Genomic DNA, 23,274 nt, shown 5'->3' with positions numbered 1-23,274 from the left:
ATCCAAACATTCAGTCGTGTTCCAAAATTGTCCGGGCGACAGTGGCATTTATACTGTGTTCGGTCAGCGCCGACGTGTTGTTTTTCTCTAGTCGGGCGCTGGATTCGAGTTGCCCCGACCCAGACAAATTCTTATCACTTAAGCAAATAGTTGGAGATGCCCTGACCCGGCCAAAGTCCTGTCAGTCACGTATCCTCCACATGCCTCTACTTTCCACAATAAGCCAAGCATCAATTCAAAGAAGGATTATATCTTCAGATGTACAACTTTTGGTATTTGTGTTTGTATGTATTACTGTTTGTGTAATACATTGTGTGTTGTTTTTTTTAATGGCACATCCCAGCTTAATCATCCAGCTGCCGTTTCCCCAAAATGTATTACTGTGCCACAAAAGTCAGTCATTTAGAAAATGCAAAACATTGACCCAAAGCCTTGTGCTTTATTTCCTGAGCCAATGATCAATTTGTGATTTATATCTCGGACTTTGTTTTAAGAGTCAATATTTGTGCTGTTTTTCTTCCTTTGTATCATAACACAGCGACAGATTTATAGCACATGCCATCTTCTCGTGCGTTTTTCTGATAAACTCCTATTTATCATTGAGCACTGAGTCACAATTTCCCTATTACCGTATTTTCCACACTATAGGGCGCACCGCGTTATAGGGCGCACCCCCAAAAAATAGTTTTTGGTCCTATATCTTCCATACATAAGGCGCACCGGATTATAAGGCGCTACAATGGGAACGTCGACAAAACAGTCAGATGGTTCAGTCAAACTTCTTACCCTCTTAACATTCCCAAAGCTTGCAAAGAAGCAAATACGTGTCGTAGACACGTGCGGATGCGGTGTCCGTACCATGTCACTCAAATGCATCGTTCCAAATATCATTCAGAAGGTTAAAGTCTTGGGATTCAAGAAATGCCAACCATTCCTTAGTTTCTATTTTCTTTTTCGCTCGCAACTTTACTGTGCATATGACAATAAACACTTGGAATTGAGTTTAATTAAAAAAAAGACCCATCACAGAAACATCGATATCACTCTGAAACAAGATACTGGGAAAATATATAGCCGGAGTAGCTCACCGAAGTCGTTGCGTTCAATAATAATGTGCAACCATGGTCCTCTTATATCCGTGAGTGTAGTAAATCCAGGAGAGTAAAATATTTGCAAATACAGAATGGTAAAACATGTTTCCTCTATGCCGTAGACAACCAAACTTGCTATTCACATTCATCTTTTTCGGCTAATTGCAGGCTTTGTTTTGCCCCTTTAGCCTATGCCAGCCTGTAAATGATATAAAGGATCCGCCCCCTTTACCTCCCAATAACTTTAGCCAATAGTGATCGATTCAACTGATGATTGACACATCTTTTTCGGCCAATTGCGCGGTTTGTTTTACCCTTTTAGCCTATGCTAGCCTGTAAATGATAAAAAGGATCCGCCCCCTTTACCTCCAAATAACTTTAGCCAATAGCGATCGATTCAAATGATGATCGACACATTGGTTAGCCAATGAAACGCCGGTATATAAATCCCAGCATACTCCGCGGACTTTTTGCGTTCGGGGGAAAATCTAGTTGGCTGCTGCTTTCATTAGTTGCGACGTAATATTGATCCATAAATAAGGCGCACTGTATTATAAGGCGCATGGTCAGCTTTTGAAAAAAATTAAGACTTTTAGGTGCGCCTTATAGTGCGGAAAATACGGTAATTAATTTTAGGTTCACCCAGAGTGAAAACAAATGTGAATACACCTTAAGTGTTACATGTGGAACATGAAAAATGCATTACCCATTTCGATAATCTAAAAAAATATGAAAAGATGACGACAGAAAAAAAGGATGGACGGTAATAAGAATAAGCTTTTTAAAGGTTTATTCTTGGATGAATATGATAATAAGATTCAACGAAACAAAAAAAACACAATGCAATAAATGATGTCTCCCCTTGTCCATAGGAAAAGATGCAGGAATAGCATTTTTCAACATTGGATACAGATTACCAGGGGGTTTCTGATGCCTTAATACAGCTCTAAATGCTTAGGGAAAACAGAGCTCGCTCATGAAATTAATATGAGTAAAAATATGAAAGGTTTAGCTCTCTGCAGGACTCGGAATTAGAATATTACTAACAATAAAGATACCTTATAATAGATAGTGGGGCGGCAGTAGCTCGGGAGGTAGAGCGCTCGTCTTGGGATCAAGGGATCCCAGTTCGAATCCCGGCTCGTCCGTGTTACATGTGGAAGTGTCCTTGGGTAAGACATTGAACCCCTGATACCCCCAATAAGCAGGTTTTCGCCTTACATGGCTGCAAGGCAGCTATTGGGAAATGTGGAGCACATTGTAAAGCGCTTTGGGAAGTCATTGACTTGAAAAGCGCTATATAAATGCAGATCATTTCATAGTCTTATTAATACCTCACAGGTGCATTTAAGTTATAGATCAGGGGTCAGGAACCTTTTTGACCCAAAGAGCCATAAAAAGAAGTTTTAAAAAGAAATTGAGAGAGCCACATCATATATTTTCTGACAAAATTGAAAAAAACTGCCAAACACGCTCTCTAGACAAAAGCTCATTCTTCAGCACATTTTATTTCACGTTGTGTCATTTGATGATTTCATCAAATGTATGAAATGATAATAATGCCAAATCCTGTGTCCCAAATCAATGTAGATATACCATTTACTATTTGTCTTCCACCTTCAGTAAAGAGTGTCGAGGCCATTTTTTTCCGTGAAATTTGTCCTTAATAACGGTTTCAAAACAATGTGCATGCAAAGTTCTTTGGTAAAAATGTCACAAACTACTGCAAACGGTAAGCATATCGTCATAATCACTGCACTGAGCGAGAGAGAGAGAGAGAGAAGGAAGTGCCTTGCGCTGTGTGCAGGGATCCGCCCACCTGGACTGCTCACCCAATCAAAGTCCTTTTTATTCATCAGTTTAAATGGTTTCTTATCGAACTTTTGCATTAAGTTGCTTTGGCTTTATATGGACCAAAATCGGGATGAAATCACTTGACTTTGGAACGCCACAGAGACGTGCAATAGTTATATTTTATTGCGGAGCCATACGTACTCATGAAAAGAGCCGTATATGGCTCCCGAGCCATAGGTTCCCTACCCCTGTTATAGATGAAAATATTTGCGTATGCATGAAGAAAAATATGACTCATTACCCGGCTGAAGTTTCTTAATTAAAATGGTATTATGGATACAAATGATCTCTTCTCCTTATGGAGGGCATGTTTTGGATTTAAACTGGCGGACTGAAACTTTAGAGGACAAAGAAGGAGAGGAAGAATGAGGAATGCAAATCGGGTGTCGGGGAACACAAAAGCAAGTACTTACTCTATTGGCTTTATCAGCCTTAACATATGGACACAGCAAAAATTGGCACTGCACACGACCTAGCGATACCAAAGGCCACAAAAGAGGCAACTGCTTGCTCAAAGGGATACCCCAACAATAGGCAAATGCTTAGTACCATGAGTGTTGTCTGTGCCAACCTCGAGCTGAGCGTGACAGAGGTTCTCCCACCACTGTCCATTGTCATCAAACAACAATGTCTATGTATTTATGAGAGCAATAGTCCAATCAAAATAAATCCATTATTAATATTATGTTTATGTAAATTTGTGTAAACGCCGACAGACATCGAATGAATGAATGAATGAATGAAAACTTTATTCGAACATCAAAATAAAAACAATAACTCGACAACAAAATAACGTTACATAATATGTTCGAAAAGGGGTAGTAAGAAGCAAATACTTATTTTACCTACCCTTTCATCTTCCCCACCAAATATACCAATGATATAACAACAATTATAATGATATTAATAATAACAGCTATGATATAAGAATAGCAACAATAACACAAAGTTAACTAGACGCACTATTCCCAATCTCCCTGTATTCCGCCAGGAATGTTTTTTTGTATTTAAATTTTAACAAGTGAATAGTTGGACATTGTTTGATCTCGTCTTGTAAATTGTTCCAAAGTTTGACTCCGCACACAGACACAGACATACTTTTCCTGGTGGTTCTCACCTTTGGGATTCACTACAGCCCCTCAAGTTATAATTTCCCTCTTTCCGAGTGAATAATTTTTGTATGTTTTCTGGCACTATGTTTTTGTTGACCTTAAATAAAAGTTGTGAAGTGAAAATTTTAATTAAATCATCCAATTTTAATCATTTGGACTGCATGAATAAAATATGAGTATGATACGACTTAAGCCTACTCGGTGAAAATCTTCATTGCACTCAATCAATGTAACTTTTATTTAATCGTATAAAATCCTTTATAGTGAAATGTAGAAAATCATTCAGTACTTGGTGTAGAACAAGCCTTTAATTTTTGCATATCTCAACAACGAGAAAAACGTATTTTTTTACAAAGCAGAGCAAACGCTCAAGAGCCTGTGTGTATGGCTTCATTCCCCATCAAATAACTGATAAAAACACGTGTAAGTTGTGTAGATCCTCATACCTTGACTCGCTCAGAGTGGCAAACAGATGGGTTGAAACACGCCCTGTGTGTATTCAGGCCCCATGTGACTTCAGTGGAATTCACTAAGGATCCCAGGGACTGTTTTTGAAGATAGAAATGAGACGCAGCCAGGGCGATAAAAGACTGTTTTGCTCGACGGCTGATGAGAGGGTACGAAATGTTCCGATCGCAACCGTTTTCTTAACCGCACTTCTTTCTTCTTGATGTATTTTTGACATCCATCTCCTAACTTCCTGGTTCATTTGGCGCTTTGCTGTATTTCAGTCTCACTCAGTGTTCCCTCTAAGCTGCGCGCGTGCGCAATTGCGCACTGCTCGCACATTCTCGGCGCACAAGGAAATCTAGCCGGCGCACAAAAATCAGGGCTCAAAATTACTAATTAAGAAGCGACTTAAGTCATGAAGGTAAAAATACACGGGTTCCGCTGACGTTGTGTCCTAAATGCGGTATTTTGAAGTCGAGTCAAAGTAAAACGAAGTTGAGTAAAGTATGTCGAGAACCGGCTTCTTCGGCTCGGCTCACTAAAAGGAACCGGCTCTTTCGGGTCCTAAATGGCTCTTCGGGTTGTTTTTGCTTCTTTAATCCCAATATGACCAAAATATTAAGTAAAATTATTAAAAGAAGGGGGGAATAGAACAAAAAAGAAAAAAATACCAAAATAAAAAAGTAGTGAAAAGCTGGGAAAAAAAGAAACAAAAGGAAGAGAAAAAAGAAGGAAAAATTTTGAAAAAAAGCCAGAAAAAAGGAAAAGAAATGTAAATTGAGAACAATAAGAAAAAAGTAACAGCTCAAAAAAAATGAACACAATGAGATTTTTATTAAAGGAATTTAAAAAAAGTAGAAAAAAACACAGAAAAAAGAATAAAAAGTTTGTGTTGCATTCAAATAATTTCCAGTTCTCATTTCGATAAATAGATATCGGGCGGAGCTGTGTAAATAAAAAGTGAATCTTGTTGCCAACATTGTACTTCCACTAAAAAATGTGATTAAGTACAGTTCTGTATCTTACAACCGACTCAAAAAGCCCCCAAAAATGTTAATATTATGCGACAAAATATATCTCTATATATATCTTAGCGCTTGTGCGGCACAGTTCTAAGGTCTTGGGAACCTCCTGCGTGGGTTCAAATCCAGCTCCGGACTTCCTGTGCGGAGTTTGTATGTTCTCCCCGTGCTTGCGTGGGTTTCCTCCGGGCACTCCGGTTTCCTCCCACATTCCAAAAACATGCATTTCAGGTGAATTGGCCGGTCCAAATTGTCCCTAGGTGTGAATGAGCGAGTGAGTTGTCTGTCCCTGTGTGCCCTGCGATTGGCTGGCAACCAGTTCAGGGTGTCCACTGCCTGGAGATGGCTGGGATGGGCTCCAGCACCCCCGCGACCCTAATGAGGATAAGCGGTACGGCTGATGAGATGAGATGAGATGAAAATATATCAGGAAATGAAAAGAAATGGATATCTTGTGAAAGAGTTGTAAGAACAAACGACGTCTGTAGGCCGTACAACCTTGTCTATGCCGTAGACAACCAGACTTACTATTCACATTCATCGTTTCTGGCCAATTGCAGGCTTTGTTTTGCCCCTTTAGCCATTCAAAAGAGAAAAATAATTTTCCATTGCCGGAAACTCAGCAAAATGTAACTTGATGTCAAGTTTTGGACATGTTTGATAATGATTTAGTTGCCACACTTGGGATTACGGTTGCTCACTGTTGTTTCAAGCGTTGCTCACCGACTTTGTGCGAACGCTCAGACCCGTAAGGAAAATGACAGGGAACATTGGTCTCACTTCTTGGTCTTTCCCTTCCTAGAAAGTAGTTCTGAATGCAAAAAAGAGTTTGTACTGTTGGAGGCAGCTGATTAGCATTTTCTTCATTCCTTTCTCTGAGTTGACGCGTGACGTACGAGGTGGACCTGCTTTCAAGTGAAACTGGCCTGGATTGTTTTGCTGGGTTGGGCTGAGATGTAGATCATTGGAGAAAAGTCTTCTTTAATATACCTTTTCACACAGTATATCATATTTGCGTGTGGATTAAACCAAGCATTTTTTAAAGGTTGAGATTTAAAGTACTAGCTTTGTAGTCATTGCTTTTTTAAAGTTTCTACATTATTATCTTCAATAGATAATAGTAAAACAAATTCAAAAATTCCAGACCACATCCATGTTCTTTGCTCGACTTGTTTTAACCCAAAAACAGTCAGTTAAGTCACATTTATTTTTACAACCCTTAAAGCTATGATGTGTCCTTTGAGATCTCCTTAAAAAGTCAAAAGTAGAATATTTTCTCTTTTAAGTACCGTATTTTCCGCACTATAAGGCGCACCGGGTTATAGGGCGCACCCCGAAAAAATAGTTTTTTGGTCCTATATTTTCCATACATAAGGCGCACCGGATTATAAGGCGCTACAATGGGAACGTGGACAAAACAGTCAGATAGTTCAGTCCAACTTCTTACCCCCTTAACATTCCGAAAGCTTGCAAAGAAGCAAATACGTGTCGTAGACACGTGCGGATGCGGTGTCCGTACGATGTCACTCAAATGCATCGTTCCAAATATCATTCGGAAGGTTAAAGTCTTGGGATTCAAGAAATGCCAACCGTTCCTTAGTTTATATTTTCTTTTTCGCTCGTAACTTTACTGTGCATATGACAATGAACACTTGGAATTGAGTTTGATTTAAAAATAGACACTCCATTGCATCCATTATCTGCACCGCTTATCACAGAAACATCGAGTTCAGTCTGAAACAAGATACAGGGAAAATATATAGCCGGAGTAGCTCACCGAAGTCGTTGCGTTCGATAATAATGTGCAACCATGGTCCTCTTATATCCGTGAGTGTAGTAAATCCAGGAGAGTAAAATATTTACAAATACAGAATGTTAAAAAATGTTTCCTCTATGCCGTAGACAACCAGACTTACTATTCGTTTTTGGCCAATTGCAGGCTTTGTTTTGCCCCTTTAGCCTATGCCAGCCTGTAAATGATAAAAAGGATCCGCCCCCTTTACCTCCGAATAAGTTTAGCCAATAGTGATCGATTCAACTGATGATTGACAGATCTTTTTCGGCCAATTGCAGGCTTTGTTTCACCTCTTTAGCCTATACGAGCCTGTAAATGATAAAAAGGATCCGCTCCCTTTACCTCCGAATAACTTTAGCCAATAGTGATCGATTCAAATGATGATTGACACATTGGTTAGCCAATGAAACGCCGGTAAATTAAATGCCAGCATACTTCGCGTTCGGGGGAAAATCTAGTCGGCGGCTGCTGCATTTGCGACTTAATATTGATCCATATATAAGGCGCACTGTATTATAAGGCGCATGGTCAGCTTTTGAAAAAAATAAAGGCTTTTAGGTGCACCTTATAGTGCGTAAAATACGGTACTTTGTTAATAATGCCCAACTAAGTTAACTTTTTGTTCAATTTTTGTTCCAACGCGCTTATCGACTTTTATATTACTTTTAACAATTCTGTTCCTGGATGTGCAACACCTTGGGAAGCAGGAATGGGGGTACATGGAACTTAGAAGATTATTTTATGTTCGTCCCCGCAGTTTTTTTTGTTAGTGTAGCATTAGAATAGTGAAATAAAAGGCCTTTTTCAATTCTTGTACAAACCGCAAAACATGAAAAAAATATAAGTTCATTCGAGCGCGTCTAAAAAATGCATGTATATGCATGTGCCTCAAGAAAAACTTGGTCTGCATTTATTTAGCGCTTTTCAAGTCAATGAAGACCTCCCAAAGCGCTTTACAATGTGTTTCACACTTACCCGTTCACACACACTTACACACCAATAGTGGCCATGCAGCCATGCAAGGTGCCGACCTGCTTATTGGGGGCATTAGAATAGAATAGAATAGAATATACCTTTATCGTCATTGTTACAACATGGGTTGAATATATTATCACAACGAAATTGGACGTGGCACTCCAGTTCCACATTTTACAGTGAGGATAAAGAAAACAAAGAGATAAAGGAACAAAGAAGATGTTTGTACTGTCCTTGTTGCATAGGCTTTGTTTTCCTCCGGAGGGGGGCGGGGGGGGGCTGAGGGACAGACAGAGATGGCCGGATCCAACTAGATGTTTGATCTTACTGTAAATTAGAGATTCAGTGTCTTGCCCAAGGACACTTCAACATATAACACAGAGGAGCCGGGAATCGAACATGCTATCTCTTGATCCCAAGACGAGCGCTCTACCTCCTGAGCTAATGCCCGACAATGTAGAAACTTGCCAAATTCCGGACAGCACCCTCATAAAAAAGTCTTAAAGGAATGCACACCTTAGGTTATAAAACCTGCATGGGGGCAAGGAAAAAGTAAAAAGAAAACTCGGCATATGAAAATTAAATGAATAATAATAAATTATGAATCCACTCGCCTGAGGAGACGCTGCGTCAAACACGTTTTGAATGACATGCTTACAGTGTCCTGCTTCCGCCTTTCGTGATAGAATGTGACATCTTTTCCTCTGTATTTGAAAAGCTGGAGCGTTTTACTTATTTGTTGTCTATGAAATACAGTGTTCTCGCTTGTCTGCGTCCCTGCGTCCTAGGCGCATCATTTTTGCTGGGGACGCATAATGTCAAATCAATGTGCGTCACCGGGATGCAACTTTTTTGACACAAATTGTCATTGTTACCCGATTACTTTTTTTTTTTTTTTTTGTAACAAAGATTTACCGCACTCCAAACTTTTCGTCAGGCAGATCCGCCATTGTTGTTTTGGTCTCGCGGTTCGAGTTTTCGTCTGCACGCCGACCTCGGCCAACGAGATCTCGTTGCTCCGAGATGACGTCATTGTTGTGGTGGTTGTTGTCGAGGGATGGTGAAAATCAACACAAAATTGGTCATTTTTTCAGTGTCAGTAATAAGTCAAAACATAATACAGAAAGTGATAACAACGGCAATAATTCCGGCACGAAAAAACGGCGGAGAAATTCTTCGGAAGATCGCGGAGGCAAGGAAAACACATGTGTTGAAGCGAACGATTCGAAGAAAGAAAATAAACAAAACAATACTGGACTAAATTATATTCCTGGTGACGCTATGAGGAGGATGATAATGGAAGAATTATATGAACTGAAAAATCTGAAGTGATAACTGCTTTGTATTACCAATTAACCGTGATGATTAAAACTGAATGAAAATATAGATTAATATTTCAGCAATAGTATTATGTTTAATGTACAATATTGTGAACTGAAAAATCTGAAGTGATAAATGCTTTGTATTACCAATTAACTGATGATTAAAACTGAATGAGAATATAGATTAATATAATTATTTCAGCAATATTATTTAGTATAATGTACAATATTGTTGTGAACTGAAAAATCTGAAGTGATAACTGCTTTGTATTACCAATAAACCGTGATGATTAAAACGGAATGAATGTATAGATTTATATTACATATTTGTCGCCGATTTACAATTTCAACCTTGATAACACAAAATTTTGGGGACCCATAGATCTCTGTCGGGACCCATAGAATTTTAGAATGCGAGTCCCCGGGACCCATTACTTTTCACAGGTAAAATGAACACTGGAAATATACTTTGGTTAATAACCAGTCTTGTTTGGGTAGCTCTTCGGGTAACAAAGTGTTTGTTGGAGTTGCTCCTAACATTCAAGGAAATAGATGTGATCGCAAACACTATTCTTACGCAGAATTCTTACGCGATATAGTCATGCACAAAGACTCTCGTTTCAAGATAAAGATACCATCTTCTTAAATGCTCGTCTCGAGTCAAGGTTTTTTTGTTGCTTAAGTTTGAAAAAAAAATGGTAGATTTTTTTCAAAAATAAATCAGCAGGCGTTTTCAAGGGGAGAAAAGGTTGTGCATAAAAGTCAAGTCATTTTTATTTGTATAGCCCTTCCTTAATAAAAAAGAGTCTCAAAGGGCTGCACAGTTTATTGCAAACTACAGACTATTATACACCATCCCCTGATCTAAAACCTACATGAGGGCATGGAAAAACTCAAAAACCTCAACATAATAATAATAATAATAATAATAATTTCCTTGTATTGTCATTCTGTGTAACAATGTACACAGAACGAAATGTCGATTGCATCTGACCCGATGCAGCCGCAGCCAAGAGAGGGCGCCGCCGACCACTTTTTAAGTCTTAGGAATGACTCGGCCGGGGCGCGAACCCGAACCTCCCAGTCTCAAAGCGGGCGCCTTACCATCTAGGCTACTGAGCTGGTATAACATGAGGAAAATGAAGAAACTTTGAGAAGGGGTGGTCTTAAAGGGTTGCATAGACTAAAGATTACTGCAAACTACAGACTTATGCTACCATACCCTGATCTAAAACCTACATGAGGGCATGGAAAAACTCAAAAACCTCAACATGAGGAAAATGAAGAAACTTTGAGAAGGGGCGGTCTTAAAGGGTTGCATAGACTAAAGATTATTGCAAACTACAGACTATTATGCTACCATCCCCTGATCTAAAAGCTACATGAGGGCAAGGAAAAACTCAAAAACCTCAACATGAGGAAAATGAAGAAACTTTGAGAAGGGGCGGTCTTAAAGGGTTGCATTGACTAAAGATTACTGCAAACTACAGACTATTATGCTACCATCCCCTGATCTAAAAGCTACATGAGGGCAAGGAAAAACTCAAAAACCTCAACATGAGGAAAATGAAGAAACTTTGAGAAGGGGCGGTCTCAAAGGGTTGCATAGACTAAAGATTACTGCAAACTACAGACTATTATGCTACCATACCCTGATCTAAAACCTACATGAGGGCAAGGAAAACCTCAACATGAGGAAAATGAAGAAACTTTGAGAAGGGACCGCACATGTGGTAATCCCCCTCCCAGGATGACCAGGCTGCAATGGATGTTGCAATAACAAATAATACAGAGATATTGTCAACAAAAAAATATAGGTTATTCATGTGCTATAGAGTAGAAGAGTGTTTTAAGCTTGGATTTAAACGTGCCCGGATGGAGAACGCTCTCGAACCTGCGAAACTCTTCTTGGCTCTTGGAATCACGAGTAGACCAGCGTTTTCAGAGCGAAGGCTCGGGACGGGAACATAGGGGGAAATTAAATCTGAATATGAGAGAGCAAGTCCATGCATGATTTTGTATACTACCAACAGAACCTTCAAATCACATCTTAGTCCAGGGGTGTCAAACTCATTTCAACTCGGGGGCCACACGATGGAGCAAACATTCTGTCGGGGGCCGGACTAGTAGATTAAAGAGAAATAAAAAGAGATAAAGAAATAAGAGAAAGAGGGAGGGAAAAGGAGAGAGGGTGGGACAAAGAAAGAAAAAGAGAGAGAGGGAGAGAGGGTGAGAAACAAAAGATAAAAAGTCTTGAGAGAGGGGGAAAAGAAAGGAAATCCAAAGAGGAGAGAAAAGAGAAAAGAAAGTGCGAAGGATATGAAGAGAGAAAGAGAAAAGAGAGAAAAGGAAAAAATAAGTTAGAGCAAAATAGGTTAAAGACACAGAGAGAGAAAAGGACAAAGAGCAACAAAGGAAGAGAAAAAGAGACACAGAGTGAAAGAGACAGAGTGGGAGAAAATGGGTGGAAAAGAGAGAGAGGGGGGGGGGGGGCACACGATAGAACAAACATTCTGTCGGGGGCCGGACTAGTAGATTAAAGAGAAAGAAAAAGTGAGATAAAGAAATAAGAGAAAGAGGGAGGGAAAAGGAGAGAGGAAGAGAGTGTGAGAAACAAAAGATAAAATGTCGTGGGAGAGGGGGAAAAGAAAGGAGAGGAAGAAAAAAACCCAAAGAGAAATAGAAAGCAGAAGAAGAGAAAAGAGAAAAGAAAGCGCGAAGGGTATGAAGAAAGAGAGAAAAGGAAAAAAGGAAGTTAGAGCAAAAGAGGTTAAAAGACACAGAGAGTGAAAGAGACGGAGTGGGAGAAAAGGGGTGGAAAAGAGAGAAAGAGAGAGAGAGAGAGAGAGGGAGAGAGAAATAAATACGAGGACAGTGTCTTTGTTCGAGGCACCTGGCTTTGGCAACATCAAGTTGACATATTTCAACCTGCAGCTTGTTTTTCTCTTGCGCTTCTCTGAGTGTTGTCTCGCGGGCCGAAATTAATCCCTTAGCGGGCCTGATCTGGCCCACGGGCCGCCTGTTTGACACCTGTGTCTTAGGCTAACAGGGAGCCAATGCCTGTTAGCTCAAATCGGGGTCATGTACCAGCTGAAGGCTCTCGATTTTGGATTTTGGGGGACCAGAAACGGTAGTGATGGTGAGTATGTAACACTAGGTAGGAAAAAGTCAGCTATGGTTTTCAACATACAACTTCTGGCAAGTATTATATTCCGGAATGGCTTTAGGCCACTGTCTAATTAGTGATGTGGTTGCCTGAGAGAGGAAGAAATGATCGCAACATGAAACTCACAGGCCTGTTTTGGGTGTTGTTAGTGCACTTTATCATCTTTCACCAACAAAAAAAGCTTCAATAACGTGAGAGTATCGTACTTGTTTGTGTTCGCTTCTTGCACAACTGCATACCTGTCGCGCTCCAGGGCTCCATGCCCTTACAAACTGTCGTATTTTCCCTTACAAAATACAAAATAATCTTACACCATATTTTTTTTTCAAATGTGTTTATTGATAGATAGATAGATAGATAGATAGATAGATAGATACTTTATTCATCCACTTTGGGAAATTCACATTTCCAGCAGCATCCCTTCGCTGAGAACAATACAATAATAAAGCAAAAAGAATACAATATACAAATACCCAGTGTGACGTGCAAATGCCCACTGTAGCGTGTTATATAGAATATCTAAATAGTGCTACACAGAATACATATTGCAATACAATTCGCTAATATGCAATGTAGGGGGTGTGGTTTAATGTGGGCTTTTACTCTGCCGGGTAGAGTTCAAGAGCCTCATGGCATGAGGAAGAAAAGATCTCTTCAGTCTGTCCGTAGTACAGTGACGTTGTTTAACATGTTATATTGTACATGTGTTTCCTTATATCATATATATTGTTCATTAACATTTTGTTGTGAGATACTGAGTTGCTCGACATGAATGAGGTTTATTATAAAAAAAAGTTCAAAAATGAAGTTGCCTGGACGTTCACTGTAGAAGGAAAAAATACATGCAAATAGAATTAAGTAGAATAATACATTTTCTTATTTTCTGTATTAAATTATTATTGGTAATATACTGATTAAAGGGACAACCACAAACCTGTCTTTTTTCATTTTTCTCCTTTTATACTTCCTTTTTTTCTTAACTTCTTTATACAACATAATAATTCGTAATATAATGCATCAAAGCAAGTGAGCCGTCTGAGAGCCGGCTCTCTTTCATGAGTTGAGCCGAAAAAGCCGGTTCTCTGAAAAGAGACGGACTTCCTTTGACTACACAACTACCACAGAATGATGCATGATGGGAAATACTCAGGCGGCATGCGCACAGTAGCATCAAACTGCTGGCTTCGTTTGCAACAAGAAAAAAACATACCGAGATAGAGGCAACCGCGGCGAACTCGTTGTTGATTTGCCGTTTGGTTATAGTCAGTGTATACCGGATTGACAAATTTGCGTTTTTTCGTACAGATTTTCTCGTACGTCGTACACGTCTCAAAATGCATAATTAACCTACTTTGTACGGCAAAAACGTACAGCTTGACAGGTATGCAACTGCCTGTTTTGAATGACGTGAGATTCTACATTTTTGCTCTTTAACTCGGTTAAGGTCAGGTGACTTCTCTGTGACGCGGCTTGGAGTTAATCGTGATTAATCGAAATTGAATCAATATCGCGATGTGACATGATGGTGTGACGGCAAACCACTGCATTTTTTTCAAGGATTCATAGTTCCTGTTTGTTTTTTGATTGACGGGCCAAAAAGAACGATCACATTTCGTGGTTTAACAGCGTTTGACAATTAGAAGCAGGTTTTTAATCGCACCGACCAATAAAAACGAGGCAAAGTTTGCCAGGCGCGCCAAAATCAAACGCCACAGCTCGTAGCTTTAGGGGCTGGTTACATTGATAACAAATTCATGATTTAAATTGGATTCCGAGGAAAGTCGGAAAAGTGCAAGGAAAAGCTAATCATCAGCGGGTGCTCCCTGGATTTTTATCAAGTCCGGGAATTGATTGAGCCAGTGTCCGAGGAAACCGGCTAGGCTAACAACTCTTAAGTCGCTATTGCCGAACACACTTTTATACTCTCCCACACACATTCTACTTTACTTCCCCTCACACACATCTATACACTCTCACAAACACTATTGTACTCTCTCAACATAGAATACTAATCTTCCTCACTGACCATTAAAATTGCTACTACTGTACCAGTGTTCTCGTTTGCCCGCGGCCCTGCGTCGTGGACGCATGATTTTTGCCGGGGACGCATGGTGTCAAATCAACGTGCGTCCTCGGGACGCAACTTTTTTGACACAAAATTGACATTATTACCCGATTACTTTTTTTTTTAACAAAGATTTACCGCACTCCAAACTTTTCGTCAGGCAGATCCACTGGTGATATAGTATATATAGTAGTATATGTCACGGACTTTTGTGTATGAGTACAGCACTGTTGTAAGAGAAAATAGTAGTTTGTGCATGGGTCTAACTATGCCTGTATGAGTTTTTTTTTGGTTTGAACAAATTTATTGACACTAAAAACAGAAAACAATCATGACAATCTCAACAGCAATTAAGTTGTACATGTGTGAGAGTATTTTACATGTGAGAGCAAGTATGATTCTGCCTCTCATACAATCATAACTATTTGCATACCAATCCTGCTTTGAAGTCGTGACGTCACTTTACCTGCGAGCGATGTCGTGTTGTTTCCATAGCAACCTGTCTGCCCTCAAAACAATCGATTGCGGTGCAGGGTGGTGACGTCACGGGGGTACGCGTTGTTCTCGGTTGCACTTTGTTTATGAAAGAAGAAATCATCCAGCGAGTCGACAAAGTTGCTGCATTCTTCATAAGCGATTTCCTTATTGGCAGCCAACAGAGCACGACCAGGCACCGAAAGAAACCTAAGATAAGGTATGCGAGAGGTTGTCAAGAGTTAAAAGAACCTCCCACTGAAAATTGAAAAGTCAAGAGCGAATGAACACACAATGTGTTTGAGTGTTTGCGCTTTATCCGCCAGGACTTCATTTATTTTTATTGGCGCCAACTTCTGGAGGTCATCTTTCACTGCTGTAGGCCGCTCACTTTTTAAGAACGTTTCAGTCTTTTAGCGTCTTGTTTTGAAGCTTAGCTGTAAATCTAGAAATTGACCTAAGCTGGTTGGAATTTGTGTTCCTTTACTTGTCACTTTTGGTCACACGATATTAAGAGGTAACACGCTAACTTTTTATGCCTCACTTTTTCTGTCCACTCCCCATAACTGTATAGGAGAGTTGCAGAGCGTTTAATGGGGTTCCAGATTGGCATTTGCGGCCCTGGGTCTACACCAGGGCTAGGGAACCTATGGCTCGGGAGCCATATACAGTGGAACCTCGGTTCTCGACCATAATCCGTTGCAGAACCCTGTTCGAAAACCGACTTGTTCGATCACCGAAATCGTTTTTCCTATTAAAAGTAATGTAAAATCGTTTTAATCCGTTCCAACACCCTGAATGTTTACCATGAACGTAAACATGAAGCTAACCCAGGCTAATCGTACGTTCGCGTTAGCGTAATCTTCCGTACGAAAGATTTCGCTAACATGAACGTGTAAAAATAAAATATCAGGTCGTTTACATGTCATTTAGCACCCGGGTCTCCACAAAAAGTGGTGAGCGGTTAAAGGATAAAGAAAATAATTATGAATAGGATATCTTACCTTTGTGGTGGTCTGCAGAAGCCATGCTCTATTCCCTCGAAAGAAGGGAAACTCACACACCTTCATATTTTGCTATTATTTTTTTCTTAAATGCAATAGTTGTACGCACTACTCTTCTTTTTTCACCTGTAGCAACTTTGCTGCTTGCACCGACGACCTTCGGAGGCATAATCAGGGGCTAAAACACTCCATTCACCGATATTAAAAGCGAAAGCGAAAAGAAGTGCGCACGCACGTCATAACAGTTCTTCACGAACTGAGAGGCGTCCGAAAACCGAGGTTCCACTGTATGGCTCTTTTCATGAGTACGTATGGCTCCGAAATAAAATGTAACTATTTCACATCTCTCTGTGGCGTTCCAAAGTCAGGTTTCATCCCGATTTTGGTCCATAGAAAGCCGAAGCAACTTCATGCAGAAGGTCGATAAAAAAACATTTAAACTGATGAATAAAAACGACTTTGATTGGGTGAGCAGTCCAGGTGGGCGGATCCCTGCACACAGCGCAAGGCACTTCCTTCTCTCTCTCTCTCTCGCTCAGTGCAGTGAATATGACGATATGCTTATCGTTTGCAGTCATTTGTGACATTTTTACACAAGACCTTTGCATGCACATTGTTTTGAAACCGTTGTTAAGGACACATTTCATGGAAAGAAATTGCCTCGACACTCTTAACTGAAGGTGGAAGACAAATTGTAAATGGCATATTGACATTGATTTGGGACACAGGACTTGGCGTTATTATCATTTCATAGATTTGATTAAATCATCAAATGACACACCGTGAAATAAAATGTGCTGAAGAATAAGCTTTTCTCTAGAGAGCGTGTTTGGCAGTTTTTTCAATGTTGTCTGAAAATTAAGATGTGGCTCGCTCGATTCATTTTTAAAACATTTTTTGCTTTTATGGCTCTTTGGGTCAAAAAGGTTTCCCTGGTCTACACGATCATCTCATCTCATTAGCTGCACCGCTTATCCTCAGTAGGGTCGCGGGGGGGTGCTGGAGCCCATCCTAGCAATCATCGGGCAGTGGGCAGGGGACACCCTGAACTGGTTGCCAGCCAATCGCAGGTAACACAGGGACAGACGACTCATTCGCTCATTCACACCTAGGGACAATTTGGACCGGCCAATCCACCTGAAATGCATGTCTTTGGAATGTGGGAGGACACCGGAGTGCCCGGAGGAAAACCCACGCAAGCACGGGGAGAACATACAAACTCCGCACAGGAAGTCCGGTAGCTGGATTTGAACCAACACAGGAGGTTCCCAAGACCTTAGAACTGTGCCGCACATGCGCTAACCACTGCGCCGCCGTGCTGCCCGGTCTACACAATATCATTTCAAAACACTTGTTGCAGATTTTGGTGTTCCCCTCAACAGAATAGCTTCTTAAGGACTCTATAAACTCCATAAACCGTTTATCAGTATAAGATCAATTGTAAATGTCAGAAGACTACGTCGTCTCTAAATTGGACAAAAACGGTCTACAACTGTCAACACTGTGTGTCTCTCTGGTCCATCCCATACAGAATTGGGGCCACGCAATGCTGAGCTGAGGGAATCTTTGTTACGGACAACGGTTTGGAAGGCCCTGGTAGCAATCTTCTTGCTGCGCTCGGTCGCAGATGGAGCTCAAAGTGTGGGTGGACGGAGTGGTCCGGGTGGTGTGCGGACTATCAGAAGAGACGTCCTGCCAGGAGGTGGTCATCGCTCTTGCCCAAGCAATAGGTGAGTACGGCCTCCGGAAAATGGCCTGTTAGCGATATCCAAACAAAGAGACTAGTGTAGGTAATTTAGACCACAGGTGTCAAACTCACGGCCCGCGGGCCACATCCGGCCTGGCGTACAATTTTAATAATTTTATAATTTAATGTTTAAGTTTGTTTATTCTGGAATAATATTCCTGGCTGTTTTAAATTCATATTTGTTTTGTTTGTTTTTTGTTTTTTTTAAAAAGGAAAGTTTTAGTGTATTCAATAAATATTTATCCTGTTCGGCCCACGACCAAAGGTGTGGTTTGAGTTCTGCCCCTTTGTATAATCGAGTTTGACACCCCTGGTTTAGACCCTCACGTTTGACCTGAAAAACCTTTGTTCCTACTTTATTCCATTTTGTAAGTCATCTGCTCTAGTAATCTGTTTTGTTTAGGCAAAATCACACATTTTGAAGCAAACATTGAGATAAATATCTATTTCTAGCAGATAAGTGTTTACCTTCAGGCATTTCTAGAGGATCAGAAGATGTCAAAATGCTGTCCAAGTCCCAGAATCAGAGACCTGATTGTTTCAACATGATTTAGAAGAACGCCTTATTATCAAATTTTAACTTAGGGCAGTGCAAAATGTTTCCAGGATGAGCGTCACATATTTCCATGTGGGTCTGATAGCAGGTCACAGAGCAGTAACTCAAAATGTCTGACTTTATAAATTGTCTCCAGCACCCACTGGTTTGTCTGTGCTTGAACTTTTGTGTTGACTTTGAAGTGACTGCCATCTGTGCTTTAGTAGATTCTACTGGTAAATAGATAGATAGATAGATAGATACTTTATTCATCCCCGTAGGGAAATTCAAATTTCCAGCAGTCTCCTTCGTTGTTTATTAACAGATTAACAGGATGCCTTCGGGGTGCTGTGTTGTAGTTTAGCAACACTGGAGTGAATGACGTCACACACGCTAGTCCAAAGGTTCGACGTCCCTGCGGCAGATAGAAATCTTTGTGCACAGGGTTACACTGCCTCATGTTCACGTAGATAGCGGGTCCACCTCCTCTCCGCTTCCCGCAGGCTTTCGTGTCTCTGACGAACAGCGCTGAAGCCGGATAGCTCCGGGTAGCTCCACGTTAGCGTCCGGGATGCTAGACGTGAGCCAGGTTTCGGTAAAACACAGCAAACTGCACTCCCAGTGCGCTGTGATGTTTTTCACCAGCACAGCCAGTTCCTCGGTCTTATTTGGTAGAGAGTTCACATTTACCATGATTACGGACGGCACCGAAGACTTATAACGCCGCTAGTCGCATAGCTAGCTCCGGCTGTCCATCCACGATAGGCCCCCTCGTCACTCCGGCACGAGAATTCTTCAGAGCAAGGAGTTGATTCCTAGAATGAACGCATTTTTGTGTGTAGTGGATTCACCTTGGTAAATGTTAAACCTTGCAAAAACTCATTGGACGTTTTTTTTCCTTTTTCATACAAACCATCTACAATATTTAAGCTACCGATTGCTTCTATTTTGTCCTTTTTCTGCTTCTAGTTTATTTATTTATTTATTTATTTGGCGGCATTACCAACTTTTGTCTGACATTTTGTAGATTTTCACGGCATCTCTCTTCCTGTTCCAATCAAAAAAAGATACTTGATGGCTATGTGACATCACTGGCATTCAAAGAGTTAATAATGTTGACGAATAACCCAATTTCACTAACCTCAGGGAAAGCAATAGCTTGACAAATACAAGCACAATTATACTCCTTCTCTTTTGGGGAAAAATGCTAGGATTAGTGGAAAAAATAATTCCGTACAAAACAAAGAGCATAATGTTTAATCCTAAAGTTCCTGCTTTGCACTTAGAGTTACAGTGGATTGTCATGAGGTCGTTTTTGGATCGAAGCCTGCATCCATTATCTGCACGGCTTATCCTCAGTAGGGTCGCGGGGGAGCTGGAGCCCATCCCAGCTGTCTTCGGGTAGTGGGCAGGGGACACCCTGAACTGGTTGCCAACATAGAGACAAACAACTCACCTGAGATTTCGGTTAGGCCAATCAACCTGACATGCATGTTTTTGGAATGTGGGAGGAAACCAGAGTGCCCGGAGTAAACCCACGCAAGCACGGGGAGAACATGCAAACTCCACACAGGAGATTCGAACTCATGACCTCAGAACTGTGCCGCACACTGCGCCGCCGTGCTGCCCGGCTGCTAATGTATCAACTTGCTTTATTCAAGCCATACACTGCAGAAGCATTTTACAACATAAACCCAGATTTAGCAATCTCTTTCTTCCAAGTTTGAGCTACTTGCCGAGCCATAGGGGTGGTTTGTCCGAATTTCAAGGCCCTTGTTGAAACTTAAGTGTATTTCGGCATTTTTAGTCTATTTCGGCATCATGTTATTATCGGAGGTACCGTATTTTCCGCACTATAAGGCGCACCTAAAAGTCCTAATTTTTTTCAAAAGCTGACCATGCGCCTTATAATACAGTGCGCCTTATTTATGGATCAATATTAATTCGCAAGGTCTCGCAACTTACGCAACAGCCGCCGACTCGATTTTCCCCCGAAGGCGAAGTCGTTCGCGGTGTATGCTGGGATTTATATACCGGCGTTTCATTGGCTAACCAATGTGTCAATCATCGTTTGAATCGATCGCTATTGGCTAAAGTTATTCGGAGCCTCGGATTGGCTAGAGGGCCAAAACAAACCCTGCAATTGGCTGAAAAAGATGTGTCAATCATCCGTTAAATCGATCGCTATTGGCTGAAGTTATTGGGAGCCTCGGATACGCTAGAGGGCCAAAACAAACCCTGCAATTGGCTGAAAAAGATGACTCAATAGCAAGCTTGCTAGACTACGCCATAAAGAAACATGTTTCATTAGTCTGTATTTGTAAATATTTGACTCTCCTGGATTTACTACACTCACGGTTGTAAGAAGACCATGATTGCGTATCATTATTGAACGTGAGAACTTAGGTGAGTTATGCGGCTTTATATTTTCCCGGTATCGTGTTTTAGAACGATCTTGATGTTGCTGTGATGAGTTGAGTGAATTAAACTCAATTCCATGTGTTTATTGTCATATGCACAGTAAAGTTGCGAGCGAAAAAGAAAATAGAAACTAAGGAATGGTTGGCATTTCTTGAATTCCAAGACTTTAACCTTCCGAATGATATTTGAAATGACGCATTTAAGTGAGATCTTACGGACACCGCATCCGCACGTGTCTACGACACGTATTTGCTTCTTTGCAAGCTTTAGGAATGTTAAGGGGGTAATCAGTTGGACTGAATCATCTGACTGTTTTGTCGACATTCCCATTGTAGCGCCTTATAATCCGGTGCGCCTTATGTATGGAAGATATAGGACCAAAAACTATTTTTTGGGGGTGCGCCCTATAACCCGGTGCGCCCTATAGTGCGGAAAATACGGTAACTATTCAAATATATTTTGAAATTCGGTAGGTGGTTTGCTTAATGTTCCCCATACAATGAAGTGAATGGAAGAGACATACCCTGACTTTGATCAATCAGGAGTAAAAAGTACAAATTAGCTACAAACATTTTACAAAGAGAACCAGTTGTTTGCCCAAACAATGCATCTGGATTTTTCTTCCTTTGTTCCCAGGTCAAACTGGCCGCTATGTCTTGATTCAACGTCTGCGGGATACCGAGCGACAGTTACTGGCCACAGAAAAACCTCTGGAGTCTTTGGCCAAGTTAGGCCAACACGGCAACGAGGTCCAGTTCTTCCTGCGTCGCACCGGCCCCAGCAGCAGCGATGGGTCTGGCTTCAAACAAGACAAATCAAGTCCTTTAGCCTTGCCCAAGTTTGCCGAGCCAGATGTTTTAAAACGCAGCCAACCCAAGAAGTCCTTCACGTTTAACCTTGGCCCATCGTCTTCTCCTAGAGCTAAGCAGTATTACAAGTCCCCCCAAGATTCCCCAGACCAGAGAGCCTCACCTTCTTCTTCTCCCATCCCTGCATCTCTTCATGCTCCATCACCATCGCCGACAGCCGGCCCATCCAAAGAGGAGGTCTTTAGGGCGGTTCTTCAGCAACACGAGAGACTGAAGGCCATTGAAGTCCAACTGGAAAGCCTTGAAACCGAGTCTAATACTTGGGAGCGACGCTACCCTTCTCCATCTCCCTCATCCATCTTCCACCCTCACGTCCAAGAGGAGCTCGACACCCTGGAGCAAACCATGCGGATGAACCATGCTGAGCTGGCGCATGAGCAATACTGGGAAGAGGAGTTACAAGCTGAGACTGAGCGGGAGCAAGGAATGAGAAGGAGACTGGGAGACCTCCACGCGAAGCTCGACGACTGCGGGAGGCGGCTCCATGAGTTCTCGGTGCGCTCGACCAAGCTCGAGCAAGAAATCCAACGGGAGAGTCAGACGGAAACCAAAAGTGAAGGGCCGGAGGAATCCCTCGATGCCATGAAAGCGGAGCTCCACGACCTGGAGAAACGTGGAGACGAGCTTGAGGAGTACGTCTCTGAGACTGATAAGGCTCTGGGGAAGACCGAGTCTCTGCTGCAGGTAAGGAGAGAGGCTATAGTTGTAGAAAAGGGGCTGTAAAGGCAAAACACTGGTCTGCATGAAAAAGTCAACCAAAACCGCATACATATTTCGAGATTGGTTTGTCATATATGTCACTCTGAAGACGATGATACTGATTTTCTTTCTATTATACTCTTTACAGTTTCCAAATTAGTATATTGGCCCAGACACGCATTGAACGCAACAATCTTTAGATCTTGCTCCTGTTAGGAATTAAACATTAAAATGTACCATTAACCAAACACAACTTACATTCACCTAACGATGCGCGCTCGTTTCTTGATGGAAAACTGAACAAGAGACCGGCATTTCCACACGGGGGCAGATTTAATTTCTTAAACAATTTAACTAAGTGAACTCCGTCTAACAGATGGCCGAATTAGTGTCGCTCGAGTCTCCGTCAAGCCTCCTCTCTCGATCTTCTGCTTCCTTCTCTCGGCCCACGTTTTTTCCGCAAGCTGGTGTGCCGGCTCCTCCCATGGGCGTGCCATCAAAGCCCCCACGTGGCTCCAAACACCTCGCCTCGATGTCTGAAATGGTCAAAACATCCCCGAGCGTTTCTACTTCACCGGGGCCCCTCTGCGTCGAGAAGTGCTGATTATCTTATAAGCCCTATGTCCCAGTTCCCCGCTGTTTCTGTAAACATCATTCTCCACGAGGTTGCACT

At 41.4% G+C, this 23,274-nt stretch overlaps 2 protein-coding genes across 3 annotated transcripts in view; one reads left to right on the top strand and one right to left on the bottom strand.

Moving 5' to 3' along the window:
* LOC148362089 (G protein-coupled receptor 22-like) overlaps positions 1-23,274 on the bottom strand; it is a 210,877-nt gene that overhangs the window by 79,236 nt on the left and 108,367 nt on the right. The gene's annotated exons all lie outside the window — the stretch shown is intronic.
* The window catches only part of rassf7a (Ras association domain family member 7a), a 63,777-nt gene that overhangs the window by 25,059 nt on the left and 15,444 nt on the right, over positions 1-23,274 (top strand). Inside the window, exons 1-3 of one of the 2 annotated variants that reach the window (XM_088339532.1) lie at positions 15,373-15,546; positions 17,862-18,060; positions 21,670-22,586. In XM_088339532.1, coding sequence (XP_088195658.1) covers positions 17,958-18,060; positions 21,670-22,586 — 1,020 coding nt within the window. In that variant the 5' untranslated portion in view covers positions 15,373-15,546; positions 17,862-17,957. Of the gene's footprint in view, positions 1-15,372; positions 15,547-17,861; positions 18,061-21,669; positions 22,587-23,274 lie in introns of those variants that run through there. The other variant, XM_088339531.1, reaches the window with a different exon arrangement.

The sequence above is a fragment of the Urocampus carinirostris genome, chromosome 7, assembly GCF_059441175.1.
Source record: "Urocampus carinirostris isolate Australia breed hairy pipefish chromosome 7, RoL_Ucar_1.0, whole genome shotgun sequence".
NCBI classification, from domain to species: Eukaryota; Metazoa; Chordata; class Actinopteri; order Syngnathiformes; family Syngnathidae; genus Urocampus; species Urocampus carinirostris.
The sequence above is the reverse complement of the archived record's forward strand: the minus strand, read 5'-3'. Positions and strand labels throughout refer to the sequence as shown.